The sequence below is a fragment of the Patella vulgata genome, chromosome 3, assembly GCF_932274485.2.
Source record: "Patella vulgata chromosome 3, xgPatVulg1.2, whole genome shotgun sequence".
Taxonomy (NCBI): Eukaryota; Metazoa; Mollusca; class Gastropoda; family Patellidae; genus Patella; species Patella vulgata.
This window is the reverse complement of record NC_065881.2, coordinates 72997326-73018982: the sequence shown is the minus strand read 5'-3', so window position 1 is coordinate 73018982 and position 21657 is coordinate 72997326. Positions and strand designations below refer to the sequence as shown.

At 34.0% G+C, this 21657-nt stretch overlaps 1 protein-coding gene and 1 long non-coding RNA gene across 2 annotated transcripts; both read left to right on the top strand.

Annotated features, from left to right (window-relative positions):
- The first annotated feature begins 80 nt into the window (after window positions 1-80).
- Window positions 81-3797, top strand: LOC126815589 (uncharacterized). Its single transcript, XR_007677993.2, has 5 exons — window positions 81-196; window positions 957-1078; window positions 1236-1338; window positions 1532-1653; window positions 3639-3797. It is a non-coding gene; the product is annotated as an uncharacterized LOC126815589 (long non-coding RNA).
- A 4376-nt stretch (window positions 3798-8173) lies between these two features.
- Window positions 8174-20835, top strand: LOC126816007 (F-box only protein 15). The gene is made up of 15 exons (XM_050542136.2): window positions 8174-8368; window positions 9105-9212; window positions 9563-9667; window positions 10447-10554; window positions 11113-11205; window positions 12080-12289; window positions 13054-13189; window positions 13483-13565; window positions 14681-14736; window positions 15739-15837; window positions 16482-16597; window positions 17146-17207; window positions 17624-17661; window positions 18172-18263; window positions 19466-20835. The coding sequence occupies exons 3-15, from the start codon at window positions 9579-9581 to the stop codon at window positions 19598-19600; spliced, it is 1317 nt and encodes a 438-aa protein (XP_050398093.1). The 5' UTR covers window positions 8174-8368; window positions 9105-9212; window positions 9563-9578; the 3' UTR covers window positions 19601-20835.
- Window positions 20836-21657: the final 822 nt, after the last annotated feature.

Here is a 21657-nt window from a genome sequence, read left to right as displayed (position 1 = left end):
GAGGGGGGGGGGAGTATTGTTCTCTTATTTATGGTTGGCGTGGGGCAACTGTAATACTACTTCTGAACTATTTTACAGTAGAACAGACAACAAATGCTGCTGCGACATGCAAGGCAGATATACTTTCTAATGAATGTCCATTAACTGGTTTGAAAAATAACCCAACCACAGATGAGGAAATTCAAGCTTCTTGCGGGTATGTTAATTGTCAGTGATATTAATGCGAGTATAATAGGTAATGATATTAATGCGTGTGCAATAATAATAGTGAATGATATTAAAGGAGCTAAATCTCTGACTCAATATTCTTTTCATAATATTCGAAATTAAAATTACGAATTAGAATTCAATATTGGAGCGAAAATTGCAGACAAAACCCCATTCCCCCGAGTTCCTCGGTCATGGCAATTTCGACATATCAACAGCCCGAATGAGCATTGTTTCCGGAACCTTAACCCTCTTCATCGAATTCCATGCACGCCAGGTTTGTTTTTTACTTGCAAGCCGACGTATATATACGTTGTCTCTCTGCTTATCCCGTCTTACACCACCACACCTACCGCACAAAAAGGGCCTGGAAAGGCAGGGTGTCTAGCTGTTCGGCTGGGAGAAAAACATGGCCCGTGTACAGATTGGCGTGCATGTACAAGAACCTGTGCCCGTCTTCATTAGCCCGGGTGGAGTAGAGAAGTAGGACGCTAAACCCTATTTCATTTTGTGTTCGTGTAAGTAATCCCTTTATGTAAACGCTTACAATGTAAAAAAAACCGACAGCAGCGTCATATATTTAGTTGACACACTCGTCAAAAACTTAATTTATTTACATTTTTGGCGTTTTATTTCCTGAAGGATTTACTTTATTTATTTTATTTGACTTCAGTTTATTTTGGTTGGATTTATCTCCCCGGGGGTACAAATATCACCGTCGTGACATTCTCATGCTCTGTCTTTTTCAGGATCTTCAAGACATATTTCACCTGTGTTGATACAGTAATATCAACTTGTTCTCAGACTGTCAGAGATACCGTCGAAGCAAGACTAGATCCATATAAGACCCAGTATAATGAAACATGTGCCGGTAAGTAGATGACGTACGAAAGGGTCGCGTAAGATTTCTAAATGTGTTTGATTGGTTGTTAAAATGTTTGTTAACCAATCGTAATTCAAGTCCGTAGAATTTGTCAATATGTTTAAATTGTGTAAAACTATAATCCTGATTATGAACTATTTTACAGTAGAGCAGACAACATGCAAGGCAGATATACTTTCTGATGAATGTCCATTAACTGGTTTGAAAAATAACCCGACCACAGATGAGGAAATTCAAGCTTCTTGCGGGTAGGTTTATTGTCAATGATATTATTGCAAGTATAGTCAGTTATATTATTCTGGTCACGTGTAACTATTGAATATGCTGTGCTAAAACTGTTTGCCATTTATATCTTGGTATTATAGTCATTTGTAACTTTTTGAATCTGCTGTCCTAAAATTGTTTGACATTTACGCCTAGAACCCACTCTCTTTTATTCAGGATCTTCAAGACATATTTCACCTGTGTTGATACAGTAATATCAACTTGTTCTCAGACTGTCAGAGATACTGTCGAAGCAAGACTAGATACATATAAAACCCAGTATAATGAGATATGTGCAGGTAAGCAGTATAACATTCTCCAATATTTGTGGAGTTCCATAGCAAATTTTGTAATTGAATAAACCTGGGCAATAATAAGCTTTTAGCTATAAGGATTATCATAACTCCCGTGGCATTTGATCGTAAGTGTTATAAGATTGGTCGCTGAAATGATTGTTAACCAGTCGTAAGTTAACACAGAAAACACCATTCAGTGCAGCAAGATTATTCATCACGCCACAGCGCTATTTCACTCTGAGCAATGCTGGGTTTCGTGCACGAAATAATAAATGGCATAATAATAATGAGCTTTATGATATTTAAGTTGAATATTATGTCAGTATTCTGAAATAGGGCCGCCATGTTTCCAGAATAACACGTACATGCATTAATAAGATGTGCAGACAGGGATGTTGCAAACGGACGTAAATTAAATTAAATGTGTTAAGACATAATATCCAATTATTTAACATTTTCAAACCGGTGAAGTCAGGGTTGTATTAACCATTAAACAAATAGGCACGTGTTTAGGGCATCATGGCCGAAGGGGGGGGGGGCACCACCTGCTTTGTTATATGAAAAATTTATAATGTATAATTTAATTAAAAAATTAATTAAGCTTTCCATTGTTTTTCTGCTTCCTTAGTGTTTCCCGCGTTGTCGCAACAAATCATGACGTGTATAAAACATCATTTTTAAGAATACAAATTTATTTTATGGTTTATTTTTATTTATATACATATATGGGGCCACCAAACTCTGTTTAGTGCATAGAGCCTTTATTATTCTTAATCCAGCCCCGTGACAAGTCATTTAAGCTAAATATCTAGGACAACTATATGCCTTTCAAGAGAGGTTAGCCCTACGCGTATAGTTACCCTAATGCAAACATAACAGTTTGTATAATACAAACCATAACACGGCTTTTGATTGACTGTAATGTATAAATGCTTATGCCATTCTATTAAAGGTAATATTACTGTACTCGACCTTTGGAAGGCAGCTCTAAAATAGTTGTACTAGGAAGCAGACCACCAAATATTTTCTCCTTGAATTTCATGTTAACTTTCGTCTCTTTGCCCCTTCTCTAACATTCCCCGAAACACATTCTGCCACAGATAGAGTAACATTTCATCGTAAATAATCTCTCAACCCTGCGCAAAAACCCAAAACCATGACGCAAAGCGCGTCATTGCGTCCTTCTCACTTAGCCCTTGTGTGTAACATACAATATAATAAAGTATAGCTTCACCATTTCTGTTATATTTAATGTTTTTTTGTTATATTTAATGTTTTTTTTGTTATATTTAATGTATTTTTGTTATATTTAATGTTTTTTTTTGTTATATTTAACTATTTGATTTAGGTTTAAAAAAAGGGAGAGAAGCTATAGGCCGATGTTTAGTTTATATAATTAGTATAATTGGCCAAGATCTGTACGATTAAATGTCTGATTCGAAATATTATTTAAATTCGGTTTGTGCATTCATTTTAGTTTCATATTTTACTTAATGTGTCGCACACATAATCGGGTTTATCTGAACATAATAGGCCGTATCTTAGGGCGTAAAATATTGAACGTATACAGATTATCATTTTGTCTACCTTTCAACTACAGAAGTCGTTATAAACAAAGCAAGGATATATAGGCTGAAATGACCGAGACTAATCAATACAGGGGGGGTGGAAGGCTGAATAGTTAGCGCGTGTGGGCGCTGTATCATAAAGTCTGTCATTGAGTCGACTGGCGTGGTTTCGAATCGTGGGTTTTATCCGGGTCCTCCAGTTTCCTCCCACTGCTAAAGACCCCTATGCGCAAGCGAATTATTGAAATAAAAATAAACCATATGTTAGTCCCGAAATGACCTAGTTTGTGTCGAGTGGATGTTAAACCCCATTTCTCTCTCTCTCTAATCAATACATAAAATCCAGTGAGGTCCACAATTTAATTTTGATCCTGATAAAAAGAAGCCACGGAAATTATTTTAGTTATCTTGTAATTTCAGGTATGGCGATTAGTCCATGGAATACCGGTGTCTACCTTATTATTGCCTTGGTTATTTTCACCTACGATAGATTTGTTTAAATCGTCCCTGGAAAGAAAACGTCGTTGATATGTATAAAGACAGCAACCCGAATTTTAAAGTTGTGACAATCAGACATTCCTTGTGACCAATGTAATTAAATTATCAAATGACAATTTCGTTCCGTTTTATCTATGATTTGTTACACAAATAACACCGAATGTGTGGCAAGGAAAGGGCACAGTCGTTCAATAGGACGAAAACCGAGTTTCAGCTGTGTGTACTCATTTGCTTGCACGCAACAGATCCGTTGACAGTTGGAAATGCACGAAGAGTTGGACGAACGAGCTAATATTATTAGCCCTCCTTGCAAAGGGAGACACCGAATGGTAGTTGGCTATTCCAACAATCACAGATGACGTCGTTCTGGGGACTGCACAAGGCTTTGATTGGTAATCGAACATCCATAGCAGGCTTTAATAAGACAGAAAATTCTGGTATAAGCCGTGTACACGTCTAGGGTAATCTGAATATTTTCGGGGAATTTAGAATAATTGGACATTAGGTATTTTTCCTAATGTTGGAAGAGTCGTTTGTCGTTATTTCCATTTTCCCAGACAATATTAAATGTACGCTAAGATGTGCGTAAATTCATTATAGTGATGGGTTAGTAAACATTTGTGTCAGATGTTGCGAGGAATGATTCCTTTTGACGAAAATGGAATAATCACTGTGAAAAATAGGCGGCAAGGATTCCAAAATAGCTTTAGAACAGAGGTGGGGTTTAAGCGGCATTTTCATATTGCAGCTTAAAAAAGGGACAGATAGGAAGGGTGAGAAGACGTCCTCGGAGCAGACACCAATCCTAAAGGAATTACAGGTTTGATTTAGCTCCTCCCGTCACCTTTATCAACCATACTTTGTCTGAAGGAACCTTCAGAAATCGTGAAAAAATTGGTCATGACCAGTCTCCGTAATACTATTTGGTAATTTATGCGAAATTGCATTAGGACATGATTTATAATTTGCAATATGATTAAAATACAGATGTATCGTTTTTTATACACTTTCGACGGCCTACACTTCATGAAGATCTAACCTGTTGTAGTGGAAGGTCGCATCGGGTGTCATACGAGCGGCTTTTGGTCGTATGACGTCAGACATTGATTAATCAGCGTTGATGTTTCTAGTGGTTTACCCAAAGTTCCGTGCACCCGACGCCAAAAACTCGTCGTAACAGACCGTTTCATTGGCAAACCCCTCACATCAACCAGAACATGGGTTATATAACAACTCTTCCAGAACCTAGTGTAATAAACGAAATTTTGGACTATAAAAAACGAAACGAAATAGGATCTGTGTTTTAATCAGATTGTATATTTGATAAATACATAATATGTTTTATTTGTCTTCTTCATTGTCAAAGTATTAACTTTGGCATAAGTTTATTTGAAAACGGAAATTAAATTGTTTATGAAATATTGTGAGAATAACAGGTAAAGGTGTGTAAGGCCAAGGATAAATTCATTGGTCTAAAACACGTGATAGGAAAATTACGATTACACCATTGCTAATCATTATAATTAATCATTATAATTAATCATTATAATTAAATAATTTGACCAATTAAATAATAGATAGCGGAAGTCCTGGCATAAAAATCTACAGAGCTGTAGGCGATTTTAGCATATATGCTGTTTCTACACATCAACAACCAAACAATAAGTTCTTTTATTAAATAAAGGGGAGAACCTCCCGCTAAACTCACTCCATGGCGTAAGGTCGCAAATGGAAAGATTGCAAAATCATATTCTAAAAACAGGAAGAAGCTTCGACACTCCTATGTCTTGTCTGCGATATCACTTCTGTGGAAGCACAAGTAGTAGTAGGCGATTTTTAGACACCGTGTAGAGAGCAAATACTATCTAGGTTCGTTGGGAGAGACTGTTGAGGTTCAAGAGACAACATCTGGTTTCAGAATGCCCCCAAAGTCGTACGATAGCCCTATGATGTCGTGGGATCCGCCAGTAAACTCGTGCTGGTAGGTTTGACAGAGTAGAGAATGGTTTTTATTTTAATCCATGCTTGTAACCTACGTATCCAGTGCTTAACTTAAAATGTAGAAACGAACTGTGGTATTGTTATTCCTGTAAATAATTGTATGAAGATGTAAATTCACAACGTGGGATGTCAGAGGGACATTTAACGAAGCGTCCTGGCCATAAGTAAAGAATTAAAAATAACCAAAGACAATACTAGACGATCACAAGGCTAATAAAATATGTAGCAGAGGATAGAGTATGCGTCACAAGTTGGATGTAGGCAGTTTTTGACAGGTGAGCCTTCCACATCTATCAGTGACGCATTCATGGTATTACATGTTTGATTTGGTTGCCGAACTGCATATATAGTGCTGCATCTCCAGCAGTGGACAAAAACATTCAGAATGATCACATCTGCACTTTTATAACCAAATAATTAAAAGAATTATCAGATTTGTATTATAATTAAAATAAACGCTTGTTCGTATAATTAGTAGTGCAAAGAAACTTCTAAAATCGATTAACGGAGCATACAAACCTTCACTATCACCTCCACCCGACGACATTCACCCTTCTACAGTGCATAAATCTGTTAATGTAATCAGCACTGGCGCGTCTACTTTTCCCGAAATTTGCATGCAAAACAGAAAGCGAAAGTGAAACGATATCGTAAGGCTGAATACCACGACATGATTTATGATCATAATGATGCTGTTGCAACAGATGACACACTTGCTCAGTCTCCTCCTACAATCTTCTCGGATTTACAAATACACGTTCAGATTCACAAGGACACTCTTCATTTATTTCAAAGCACGTGTTTTTCTTCCCAGTGTAGGCTTCTACTAGACTTGTAGGCACGTTAAACTAGCCAACGAAACTAAATACCAAGTTTCTTCATGGACTATATCCCCGTCAAATGGTCCATGGTTTCACCACTTTCACTCATTTATAATTATAAGTATATAACTATCGAGTTCTGAAGCATTTTTGAAATCTTTATAGTGGCGGGAGCCCGGCTTCAGATTCCCCAGTAATCGTTCGTTGCTATACGTTGTTGGGGTCTTTTGCGAACTATTCAGGCTTAGGACTAAGTGAAAACGATTATTTCAAATCATAAAATAATACTTTATATCTATACTTGATAATAAATATACTGTTCTTATGCCATATTGGCATTTTTAATTTAAAATCGTAACGTGTTTGTATCAAAAATTTCCCTCAAAATTACCGGGAATTGTCACAAAAAAGTTAAGGAAAATGACAATTTACCAAAAAACGGTATATTATCAAATATCAATATATTATTGTGATATGAATTAAAATAATGGTGGATTTGGTTACAACTTCTAAACTTGCTTGAAAATCGCACTTTGAGGGGCATTTTGACACAAAAACGTTACGATTGTAAATTAAAAATGACAATTTGGAATAAAGAACGGTCTATTATCAAATATCGATATAGATTAGTCTTACAAATTGAAATAATGGTGGATTTGGGTATATTTGGGTGGATTTGGATAAATCGTGCTACCAGTAGAATGTCAATCTGTTTCACAGAGAATTACGAGTCTAGTAATATATTTCACAGAGAATTACGAGTCTAGTAATATCTCTGTCAAAGATGACTGCCTTAACACGTGCCGTCACAGCACGCGGCGTCAATCATTGGGTGAATGTCGCGTGCATTGTTTACATAAGACGTTACTGCTTCGGGCAGAATGCTGCCTTTTAGTCATTTTAATACCCATTTACACTAAATAGGAAATAATTTTTACCTACAAATACGTCAAACACCTTTATTTTTCCAATACAAAAAAAAAAATGTTTTAGAATTTAATTTGCTGCAGGAAAAAAGTTAATATTTCTGGCTCATTAAGTCGCATCGATGTCATCCTTATCAGTGATTGTCGCGGCCTAGCGAAAATTGGCTGCTGATCAGTGTGAGAGAATGTACGGTCGTCCCCTTTATTCCATATAGTTTTTTAGAATCGGGTACCTGGCCGGTTTCATCGTCGCACCATCCGCAACGTGTGAACAGAAATCCGCGGATTAAAAATATTGCTGTTATACAAGTACAACTTTCGCATAGGATAGAGTCAAAGAAAAGTTTAAGTCACGAAGGACCCGCGGTGTTTGTATATCCTACTTTAATCACTGTTTAGTCTAGAAACAGAAAAGGGAGACCCATTATCAAATCGGCAAAACGTCTTGGGGTTAAAATTGTATTAGAAATACATGTAGTAATGTTTCTTTTATTATGAATGTCTAATACTCAGAAACCATAAAAAAATATGAATATTTATAAAAATGAAGTAAAACCAAACCCGAAATTAATTTTGTTGAAATTCATGCCCAGTAATTGCGGGCGTATTGACAAGTCCAAGTTGCTCGTTTTGACTCATCTTACACGCTGGTTATGGTCGTTTTGACTTTGAAGACAAGTAATTAACTTCCGTTTCCGTTTAGTAACTTCCGTAAACAAACAAGATCGGTGGAAAGTAAAATATAAAAATTAAGATAGGTCAACAAAATCAACAACAAATTACAAGATGTCATCATCAAGACACCAGCTTGGAGTTATTGAATACCGTACCTAAATAACAGACGTCTGCCAGTCCCAGGACAAAAAATCAAGAGACAAACGCACAGGAATCAGGACGAAACCGGGTAAAAACATTTTCAAAAGTCTGATTTCACATTTTTTTTTGTATCTTGTGAAATGGGTTAGAACCCAATGTAAATCGATCGAAATCAAAAAACTAAATATCTAATATCTACCCCCCCCCCCCCCCCACTAATTAGAATTCGGAACTATTTCCGTATTAACGTATCTCTACCAGTTCCTGTTATCGTAGAGACTTGAAATTTACAGGGGATGTTCAGGTTCAGGGGGGCTAGTAATGGTCATGAACACCCCCTGAAAATTTCAGGAACTGGTAGAGGTAAGTTACTGAAATAGAACCAATTTTAATATTGCCATGGCTATTACGACAAGTTGCAAGAATTATTGATCGACTATACATGTACTTATGACATGGTTGAAGTTCCAGTAGCGCAGATTGTTTCACAAACGATAAAATAATGATGATAAAGATCGAGGTGTAGAATGGAATAAGCAGGCGTAAACGACTGCCATCCAGTTTAAATTATCACATATTTCAACAAACATAATTGATTAGAAATTACAATATTTTTTTCAAAAATTAAATATATTATAAATCACTTTACATTCATTACATTAATAATATATGCTTTTAGAATCATTTTCGTGTATTTCAAAGTTCGATAAAATGAGGCCTTAAGTAGACTGAAGCTTACTGTTGTCAAATATAAAACTTTCACAAATGTGTGAATTAAGCTTATCAACTGTGCCAAGCTAATTCTTTTTCCACGATTATTTCAGACAAAAATTGGTAAAAGAACGAGTAACACCTGTACATAATAGATCAGTTGTGCCTGTCAGAAGACATTTACTACCACCTTTAATTAAAGGAAAAGCTAATATTAATCAGTAAGCTTAATTCATATATACATGTAGACTCAAGTTTTGAATGGAAATATTGACCATTCGACTCTTTAATGTCCCCTTTTTTTTTGCATTTTAATTTTATTATCCAGAACTAAAAAAGTTAAGGGAAGTTGGGTTTATATGAAAGTGATCCCTTTCTCTAATTCTGTCCCGGTTTGTTTCCAAAGCATAAAATGTTCATGATATTTTTTTTGGAAACTTTGTACACACATCAACCTATTATAGTAGTTGTGCCTTTTGTTATTAAAACATTTCTCAGATTCAGTAATTTTTATGTTTCCATGGAAACAAATTTGGTATAGTTTGACTGGATTATGTTGTCTTTATTTCAGTCTACCTGATGAATTAATGTTGAAGTTATTTGAATATTTGGGTGCATCAACGTTATTAACTGCTGCATGTGTATGTAATAGATGGCATGGTTTGGCTACAGAAAAGTAAGAATTTTAATGTGGTGTTCTATACACAGAAATAACAATAATGAATCTAGTAGTTTGGGTTAATAAAAAGTTTTCTTACACAAACTGACAGTCCATTCTTAAAAGGTCATGTGATCCCCTTGAATAAAATATGCAATATGTAATACTGCATACGTATGCAATGAATCTACATTTTTGAAATAAATTTTTTAAAAATTCAGGTATTTTTAAAAGGATTTTGTACTTTTTTTTAAGGATTTATATATTTTGTTAAAGGATTTATATATTTTGTTAAAGGATTTTTGTATTTTGTTAATGTTAGATCTGTATTTTAGCTCAGTCGGAGCAGAACAGTAGGACGTTAAACCCCATTTCATTTCGACTTTTTGTTCTAATTATTACTATACGTTCTTTGTCTGATATATTTCATTCTGTTATGTTTATTATTATTGAACTGATACTTGGCTATTTGATTCCCAATAAAACTCTTGAACCTACATATTATATTAATTGTAATTTGTTCTTAATAAATACGCATTTAGGCTACCTTATGGCTAATTCGTAACCTTGTCTCTTGAAGGAGAGCCTTTACGTTTTGCTTACTTTACCCGGTGGGAGTCACTCCCATTTTGCAATTAACGATTTATGGGACTGGTCAATAAAAATAGCACAATCATCAAGGGCAGATATCTTGAAAATGTTAGATCTGTATTTTAGTCTAGTCAGAGTAGAACATTAAACCCCATTTCATTTCAATTCTAGATTTGTATTATTCATTTCTTTATCATATATTGCAGTTCTATATGGATAAATATTTACAAAAAATATGCCAAAGTTAAAGGAAACCAAGCTGTTAAAGACTCAAAGCTACCTTTGTCTTACTGGAAAAATCTTTGTCTAAAAAGGTAATTACATCTTTATCCATCCGTTCACATTTTGTGGATCCCTCTGAGTGCAAGTCACAATTTTTATTAGATTTTGACAAAACTTGAAATAGAGGTTTATATCCCAAAGATCTCAGATCCTTTTGATATTGGTATGTATCGGATTGTAACTTTATGGATTATGGCCCCTGATTGTATGTAAAATCATGTTTTTAGCTTGTGGACCCACTAGGGGTTACAATTTTTATCCGATTTTAAGGAAATTTAAAGTATTATGTTTCTAATTTATATGCCAAAGATCTTAGTCCCTTTTGATATTGACATATGTCGGACGGTAACATCCAGGATTATAGGCCCTTATTGTATTGAAGTCGTTTTTTATTTTAGCTTGTTCTCTGTCCATCTCTTGCAAAATGTGGGTGTATCTTGCATAATGTTCTTGATTAATAGCAAGATAGATCTAGTATAATTTTAAAATTTACCATGCATTTATAGATATAAACATTTCATGATACATTCAACTCTTAAAAAGTTCAAAGATATCATTCTGTTAGATTAATAAATAAAATTTTATTCCAGATGTTCGGAGGATAGAAATAAAAGTATTTTGAAATTAATGAAAAAAACTCATCCTTTTACTGGTTTACCAACTAATACAAAACTGGCAATGACGTAAGATTTGTTTTCAATTATGTTTACACCACAATTTTACTATATAGAATTTCTCTTTGTTGGCCAAGAATGTTCCTCGGTTGTAGAGAATTGAGGGCCTAGCAAGGAAACGTGTCTAGTTGTTCTGAGGGTATGAAAATATAATCTGAAAGCTTATGTATTTTATTTTTTTAAAAGTCGCTGATCCTTATTGTTCATTTTCTGAACAATATGTAACTTTTCACGGCTTAATCATGGAGCCATGGTAAGAGGCTGGCTCCCTAGTCTGGAGGTAGCATGTTCGATCCAAGAAAGTTAATCGGGATTTTCGGACGTGGTTTACCCTTGTCAGTGGTGCAGGATGGAGGAGCTGATAAGGACAGCTGTCTAGTTGTTCAGATGTTACAAAAAACCAAGTCCCCGTGTACACATTGGCGTGCACGTAAAAGATCCCTTGGCAGTTGCCGCTGCCCGGGCAAAATTCCCCTTGTAGCACACTATATGGCGTATGCCCGTCTTCAATAGCTCATTCGGAGCAGAACAGTAGGACACTATATCATTTATTTATTTATCTATTAAAACATTTGGTCCGAGTAGTCTTTCTGCTTGGTCCGAGTGGTCTTTTCGTTTGGTCCGAGTAGTCTTTTTGTTTGGTCTGAGTGGTCTGACAACTAGTCCTAGTAGTCTTTGGTCCGAGTGGTCATGGAACCATTTCATTTCATGGCTAAATCCATACAGAAAAACGGAATTGACCAATTTTTGGATTATATTTATTTTTAGATATTCAACTTTCTTTCACAATATTATAGCGAGCTTTACATCCGCATATAAATTGTGTTTATTTTAGATGATTTTAAATCAAATCCATATTATTATTATTATATTTTTTCATCAGGAAATCTGGTATATATTATCATCTGAGAATAATTGATCGTAACGGACAAGAATCTAGTTGTAAATCAGCTGGTATATTTTGGCACAGTATGTCGGTATGTGTTAGATGGTATAATCTACAGACAGTTCCGTTAAAAAATATACGTAAAATACAAATCTTATCCTGTAACCCGTTATTTTTTGATAATAGTGGAACAGCTATAAATAACAGGTAAGCTTTTTTTAATATGCTAAACATAGAGATATTGTCTTCACTGCAGTCTGTCAAATCTATTCAATAAAATTAGATTTTATTTCTTGAAAAATAAGAAATAAACTAAAGAAAGTGAAAATGCTGATAATGTGAAGTTTGAAGTTCTAAATGGACTATCATAAGACCACAAATGGTTGAGTTATGTTCACTATTTACAAAGAATTGATCATTTTGCAATATTTTTCATCCTCTAAAAGTGTAAAAGCTAAAATCGTTTTTAATCTTGAAGTGTAAGATTATCTGCCGTTGATATTTTTGTTTTGTTTTCTTAAAGATACATTATATAAGATTTAGATAAAGTGCTGGCCGTTCTTCATATAATCATTCAAAAATAGATAATGCAAAATGAATATATTGAAAATTTCGTTCAAATTACTCTATTGCGAGTGAAGATATTAGCCTTTGAAGGTTTGACAAGATGTGTGCATTAATTGAAACCACCATACTGGTTTTTCGAAGCTAAACCTTGCTTCTCCATTTTTTAAATTAAATCAAAATATGGCTGTTCTAATCTTCTTTATATCAGAGATTTACCTCTTGCATAATGTATGTTTAATTAAATGTTAAATAATCAATTTGAGTACATTTTAGTCTGGACAAAGTCATGAAAAATTAGATATTGTCTGAAATATTCAAATGACTATTAGTAGCGTTAAGTCACATTTTGAATTGATATAAAGTCTCCATTGTTTGATTTAGTTCTATCTGTATTGTTTCTTCAGTCCTTATCAAAGATCTTTATTAACTGAGTGCAGTTTTAAATGGGAAGTCTGGAAGAGAGAGAATAAAGCTATAAAAGAAGACGAGAATGTCCAGTTGTATCGTCTATCTGATGATATATTAATTGCTACATGGAAGGTATAACTGTTTTTAATCAAACAAACTTCTTACTGAAATATTATTTGTAATAATAAAAGATGACTGTATAACTTGGCCCCAATATTCGTGACTTTAGATGAGAACAGTGGGGTAAGATCTTCTGAATACCTTTTTAGTGGTAAAGAAAATATGACCGGTTGACAAAATATGGAAGTGAAAACCCATGAATTGTCTGCACCTCTTGTAACGATGTCATATTATTGTGTCATTTGGTCTGTATTCATTGTGTGCATTATTTCTATATGTAAAATTTTGTTTTTATCCGGAAACAGGCTGATGAGGAATTAGCTTTTATTGTGACAGGATTTCATCAAGAGAACTTGGTTAAAAGATGTTTACTGGGCTCCTCTCAGATGTAAGTATGAATTGCTTTAATAGACTACAAGTGTTTATTTATACCTTGTAGACTGTACAACATAGATTACAAACTATCCTTTTTCTTTAAAACTACAAATCAGAAGATCTACAGTTTTCAAACGGTTGTATTATATAGTTACTTCTCACCCAAAGTACTAAATTCCTCTCAAATACGCCATTCACAGGAAAGGTTGCCTGAATCTTAGAAAAAAAAGAGCCCCAAAAAATCAAGTAAACCTTGTCTGAAATATGTAACATTTTCTGCAGTTACATGATTTTAAAGAAATTTTGATATGTTGGATTCAAAGTAATTATTAATGCAAAATTTGATAAATATAGGTTATGTATGTATAGAGAATCTCCTACCGGTCTTTTTTGATATGTTTTGATATCAAAAAAGACGAGTAGGAGATTTTATTTATCACCCAATCCCTTCTTACATACACAAATAGATAAATATAATTCTTTGTTGTAGATTTCACTTTTACTGAACATTACGGCGTAGTGACACATCTTTTTTTGACAGCAATTCAACCATTGCAAAGTCCTTTATATTGACCCAGTGTTTCCATCAAGGTCAATTGAATAAAAATAGTTCATTTTTGATAAAAAAAAGTTACTTTTAATAAGAAATGAACTGTTCTTTGAAAATAAAAAAAAAGTAGTTCCTTTTCAACTGACCAATCAAATTCATGTAAAACGATATCTCCTAAGGAGATATCGCAGTAGATTATGAAATATATCACACAAGCGATATCTACTGTAGAATGTATTATTGGGTGATAAAGTTTGTTAGAAACGATGTTTGATTTTATGTTTCGTTATATACAGACATGTGGTTTTGTATCTCTAATCACGTTTGTCAGCACGCGAGTTCGTAAACAATGAGGTTACGTGGGAGCGAGGACGCCCATTGACAGAATACAAGTGACACAGAATTGAGTATTGTCCAAGTTCTGCCAATCCTGAAAACAAATGTAGTGTTACAGAACAGTATGTTTTGAAAAATCAGATTTCTGTTAAAACATATTGTAAAAAGAACAGTTTATATGTTTGTATTATTTTACCCAAGTCTCCAATTTAAAATAAACTTTTGTAATTATAAATTTGTAGAATGTATGAATTACCGGAACATAAAGTAATCCTTGATGATATAGACTCAAGTTATGGTAAATGTATCTTACATATTTATATTAATTCAATATACATGGGCTGGGCTACTTCCTGAGTTACTGTCCCTCAACTGACATACCATTAAACAATATTTCATTCATTCATTCCTTTAGATGAATGTGGCCCTGTATATTGGTGTTTGGGTGATGGTGTTGGAAGGCTGAGGGTCTAATGCATGTGCTTTCGATCATAAGGTCTGTCATTGACTCAACTGGCATGGTGGGTTCGATCCCACATTTGTACAGGACAAGGTCTATGGCCGCATGCCTAACCTTGTGAGTTTTCTCCAGGTCCTCCCAGTTCATGCCACTGTTAAGGACCCCTTTGCAAAAGCAATTTATTGAAATTGTACCATATGTTAATCCCGAAATGACGTGTTGAATGGATGTTCAAATTGTATTGTATGTTAGTCTCGGAATGACCTTTTTTGTGTTAAGTGGACATAAAACTTCATTTCTCTCTCTCTCTGATTTGTTGTTATTGCTTTTCTCTCTATGTATAATTTTCCCCTACGCATTTGTTACAGGACTTTCTTGAATATAAATTATTTATTATTCGTCCATTAAGTGTGTATTAAAGTTTAAAGATACATAAGTTAAGAGTTTTATAAAGAGTTGGTCATTCAAAATTCAAAAATAGATAATGTAAAATGAAAATATTGAAAATTTCATTCAAATTACTTCATTCTCAGCCAAGTTATCATTGTTTGTAGTTTTGACAAGATGTGTGCACAGTGGTAACCAGTGCACTGGTATAATCGGGACTTAGCCTTGCTTTCCCATTTTTAAATTAAATTTTTAAATGGCAAACCGTTTTAATCTAGTTAAAATCTTGAGTATCCGATGCCATCGAGAGTTGATTATGGTCTTATCCTGTTAATTAATGTCTAATTAATAGTTTATATAACATTTCAGGCCCAAAGAAAGACCTGCAATAGGAAGATTTACCTCTTGCATAATGTATGTTTAATAAAGTAGTGGTGTAATTTATAATTTCAGGTTTACATCATTATACATGTACTGTAGAAATACGTAATATGAGGCAATCAATATGGAGTCAACAGTTTCAGAGTATCGAATGTAAAAAGGAAAATATTGGTCAGTATTTTCTGTTGGTTGTCTGTTATAAATAAAGTTGTGCAGAAACAAGTCCCTGTAGATGATTCGTTGCTTAGAGGGAATGATAATAGAGGGGGGGGGGGTAATTTCTTGTCAACATATTACTTTGGTCATTTTGAGACAAAAATATGGTCATTGTTATTTCTATGGCTATGTTTTCAAAGCAAGTTCAGAAGAAGAATTTGTCTTGAGTGGATTTCATGCCTATGTGTACATGGGCAGACCTCTTTTTTGTTCCATCCGAATAACTATGCACATGTTCCATATCATCCTCGCAGGGTCCACCTCTGACAAATGAAGACCAGGCTTGAAAAATCCAAAAGTTCTTATATGTGTATGCCAGGATTCAAACCCCGAACATTGTATTCAACCGTCCAGTGCACTGACCGCTCAAATAAAACAGCCCACATATAGTATCTGATTAATATGACAGCTAAATTATTTAAAGATAAATAAATATTATTATTATTATTACAGAATTTTTATAGTGAACCCTTTCACACCATGTGTACAGGGGCACTTTGCAAAGTGACAATATAACCATAAGAACAAAATTATTGACATGTTAAAAATTGTATATACAGAGTCAATTAAAAGCTATATTTTATATTTATATATTGTAGAGAATAATGTATGTAAGTTTGTTTTAATGAGAAGAGATAGGGTTATAGATAGAGTTACTGTTGCTAAGGAAATAGAGTTACCATGGAAAACAGATCTATTTAAAGGTGTTGTCAAGGTGATTAAGATTGTAATTTAATAATCAATTTTGATGACTTTTTATAAACAAAACTTATAATTTAACTAAAAGTGTTATTTAGTCTGAAAACAATCCAATTACGGGGCAGAGGAGATTAGTTTTATTTGTAACCATGGTTTCTACCGTATAGAAGATATATGGTACGGTGGCTAATTAATGAGGGACAAGAAAAATAATATCATTTATTTTTTTTAATATTCACCCAAGTCAGTTTTAATAAAATTTGTTTTTTATAATTTTCACCTAAGTCAAGTTTAATTTCCACCCAAGTCATTTGTAATATATAACAAATGACTTGGGTGGAAATTAAACAAATGACTTGGGTGGAAATTAAACTTGACTTGGGTGAAAATTATAAAAAACAAATTTTATTAAAACTGACTTGGGTGAATATTACAAAATTAAAAATGCCATTATTTTTCATGTCCCTTATCAGCCACCATAATTTGGCTACACGATGTTGTTTTGTTTTTGCTTACGCAATCATTAGTCATATAAACCAAATTATTAAATTGTTTTATTTGTAGGATGTCTGCTGGCTGGATATTACGTTACTGGATGAAAGAGGTGAAGTGTTCTGGACAACCAGGTATTTTCAATATCTAATATTCCTAATATTTCTATATTTTTAAGCATATTTTTTTTTAATATTGGAAAATCAAAACGACTTATCCCTGAATTGGAATATGGAAGTATATACCATGGAAAACTAAGAATACTTAATAAGCTGTGTAGGGGTAAATGAGAAAGCTTAGAAATAAGGTACCTGTCACAGACATTTTCAGGTACAAATTAAGGTTTTTTGCAGGTAAAGTTCCTCTGGTGTCTGTCATTTCTTGTTCCTCTGTTTTATTGATACATGGTCGACAGAAGTAAAGAATGGCAGGTATCAGTTCATTAGTGCCTGACATTGTCAACTGTGGGAGGGGGGGTTTGGATGAGAGGGTATATTAAACCTTTTTCTTATATAATTCTTGTGATATACATTTATATTTCTTATTCTAGTTGTCCAGTTTATGCAAGAACTAAAGAGACAGTTAGAAGTAAGACCTTTTATAAAACACATTTATCATTAATAATTTTCATAGAGCCCATTGATTATAAACTGTTATTGTGCTACAGTATTGAGACCTGTTTCAAACATTGAAGAGGATTTGGAAAAACCTAGTAAATCAAACTTTCGCTAAAATTTTTGTGACCCATATTTGAACTTACTACATATTATAGGTTTTTCTCCTTCACCGAAAAGGCTTTTAATTATTTTCATCTAATAAAAAATAAAATTCTGTTTTATACTCAGTAGCTTAATCCTGAAAGAAAACAGTTTTCCTTTGTTTTCTCAAATTTACATTCAACAGACTTACTAGGTTTTTCCAGATAACAGGAGAAGGGTATCAGACATCAACTTAGTTTGATTTTCTTTGGCTTCCTTCATGCAATTTAATCAAGCAAAGATGTTTCAAAATGATCTGACTGTAATGAGTGTATATTAAACCCCTTTTCTCTGTCTACAAGGAATGATACAATACAATGTATGTTATATATTATTTAAGGTATTGCTATGGATTTTGAATATGATAATGAATCTAAACTAGAAATAGTTCATCAAGAAGAGAATGTTGATGTTTTAATAGAATTAAATGAAGTAAGTTTATCAATTGTTTACCTTTTATTAAAGTAGCTAAGTCTCTAACTCAATAGCATCCAAAGTCTTCGACATTGAAAACACGAACTATATGTTAATTCAAATCAACATTGATATTGTGATCTTACCGAAAATAGATGGGCTTCAAATATCCAATACATGTATTTAAAACAAAATAAACATTTTACCATTGGTACACAAATCGCGTACCATAATGCTTTTCAGCACTAATTGTAACAAGGGACTCAAAGAAAGAGGCTAGACATATTCCACAAGTCATGTCAAATGGTGACTGCATATTCTTATCTGGAGAGCATGCACAAAAAATACTATCGGTGTAGAGTGGTATAACCAGATGCTAGAGATTGCTATTCCATTGAGACTGCTGGCGTATTTCGCCGAACACAACTGATTTGAAATTAGAGTAAAAACGGAAACGATTGAATGTAAATCAGTTTATATACATTCATATTACATTATTATATGCATTGCAACCCATTTGTGTCAATTTGTAGGTCCCAAATATTAGCGATTTAGCTCCTTTAAACATAGGTAATTACCAGGCATTAAGACATGCATCCATAAACAGCATTGTCATCCATGCCTCACTGGAACAAAAAGTGAATGGCAGACATGGATGGATGACAATATACGAACATATGAAAAATTGGTTGTATGTAAATGGTTATGACTCTTGAAGACTCACATATTTTAATAGAACCTTTATTCTTAAATTAACACTGTTAGAGTCATGCTATATGGTGATTCAGTGTTTCATGTATCACCTGGCTTGGTTTCTACTGTGATTGAGATTAAAATAATAATTTTTGTTGTACCAGGAACTAATGAACAGGCACCTTATACTGTTTGAACTTTGTACTAGGAACTAATGAACAGGCACCTTACTGTTTGAACCAATGAACATGCACTTTACGGTTTGACTTTTGTACCAGGAATTAATGAACAGGCACCTTACGGTTTGAACTTAGTGCTGGACATGTTTTATGAATATCATTAAAACACTGCAAAAAGAAAAATCGATGCGGGACAGAATGGCAAGAACCAGAAATATTGTGTGTGACAATGTCTTTGATAGGTGACTTGTTTCCAGACTTTGCTTTAATGTAACGTTAAATCTGCGATGTAGACTGTTTCACATTTCTATTTTACATGAATGTTTCTCTTTTGTACTTTATTTACAGATGGATGATGGTAAAAGATTTATAACACATCTTGAAATAAACGTTGACACACAGATGATTGACAGCTGGTTCGGTACATCGTATACACCACCAATACCTAAAGATAAACTTAAAAATAAACTTAAAAATAAATAATATTGTATGATTTAGAGATACAGATTGTCCATGCAACCTGTGATATAAACATACACAGTAATCACAACCTCTGTGATATAGACATAAACAATAAGCACAAACCTCTGTGATAGACATAAACAATAAGCACAACCTCTGAGATATAACACGCACAACCTTAAAAATTTATATATTGCTTAAAACTTGGCTATTGAGGTGGGTATAGGCAATGCAGTTTGCTATCAAGGAAATTATACCTAGACAGCAACACTTCCTGCCTTTTTACTTTATGTGCATGCCAATTCGTACAAGACTGGACGCATTTCCTCTGACATGCAGAATCCAGACTGGAAGTTCCTGAGGAACTTTCTCAGCCAAAGCTAGGAAGGAATCTGGGACCTCCAGGTTAATGGGCCTGATACATACCCACTTAGGCACTGTGACTCCCAGATTTTATACATTAAAGGTGTTTTCTATGTAGATCAATTGTTAGCTATTTTAACTTCTCACATATCAGGTGTTCTAGATGCTAACTATGGCTGACATATTGGAGTTTATATTGTTGGAGTTCAGAAGCCAATGCAAAGTGGTAGTTGGACAATAGTGTGTAACAGAGAGTATCTTATGGATCTGTGTTTGTGACAACTGTAATAAGATTAGATTGGGCAAGACTTGTCTTTTACCTGTAAGCAGCAAAATATCTGTGATTTTCTGTTTTTGTGAATTATTTCATTGTAAACAGCAATTTCCCCGCAGGTTCTGATATAGTAAGCTATACATCACGACACGCACAGAGTTTCATCGTATCCCGGGATTTTATGATTTAGCACAAAATAAGCTATTTTTCCGGTGTGCAAAATGACCTATGGGTCTGATCCAGTTATGGTCATTTTCCAAAGCCCTCGGTCCCGACTGGCATATACAGCCGACATGGAACCCATGGTCCACACCATTTTATGAACTACCGATAATTGAAAACATTCAATTTGTTATACATTCCATCCATATCTATATACACCACACACCACGGTTACATTGTTATTATATTATATAATATTTGTATTGATATCTTGTATGTCTACATATAATAAGTTTGTTATACATTCCGTCCATATATAATAAATTTGTTATACATTCCGTCTGTCCATATCTATATACACTACGATTACATTGTTATTTTATAATATAATATTTGTAATGATATCTTGTACGTCTACATATAATAAATTAAATGTTATTGTTGAATTTTTGTTGTATTGTCTTCTGAATTGAATTACAAAATTATACCATGTGTTTTAAATCTAGCATAAAGTGTAAAAAACATGGAGATATACTTAAGTGGGCTAATGAAGATAGGCATATACTGAGCTGGTTTGACAAAATTGGACTGATCAGGGTATGGGATGAAAACCCACATGCCGATCGATGTGTTTATGTGATAATCTGCTCCAAAATACAACGAAATCACACATTAAGTTCCTATCAACACAAATCACAAACAAGAGTTATCTCCCTTAACGCGAAAACTCTGATTTTTGGCACAAAACAGACGCGTCTTCACTAAATTGTTATTGTGCGTTTCCAAAAGTCAGCATTTTCGAGTTATTGGATAATTGGACGCGCCCATGCAGTGTGCCACTTTCACCTTTTCATAAAATTCCAACAGTCAATGTCTGTTTTATGTGAATGCCAATCAATGTGTACACAGGAGCTTGGTTTTCAGGTCCATCTCAATTGAATGCTTTTACTTGCCAGGTCCTCCATCATGCCCCACTGACAGAGCAATTGTCAAGTACCATATCATGATTCTAAGTCTATACTCCATTTATCATCAGTCTCCAGCCATATGAGTGTTTATCTCAAATGTAGCAAAATTAGCTACTCCACTGAGCCATCCAATGATTTAGAGAGTTGATTATGTGAATAAATATCTAAATAATAATGTATAAAACATTTGGAGCGGTGAAACATGCCCGACAATAAACAAAATTTAGATCATGTATATAGTGCCTCCTAAAGTGACTAGAACTTTAGGTCACTACTGACCACAAAATATGGTGCATGGGCCGAAATATATC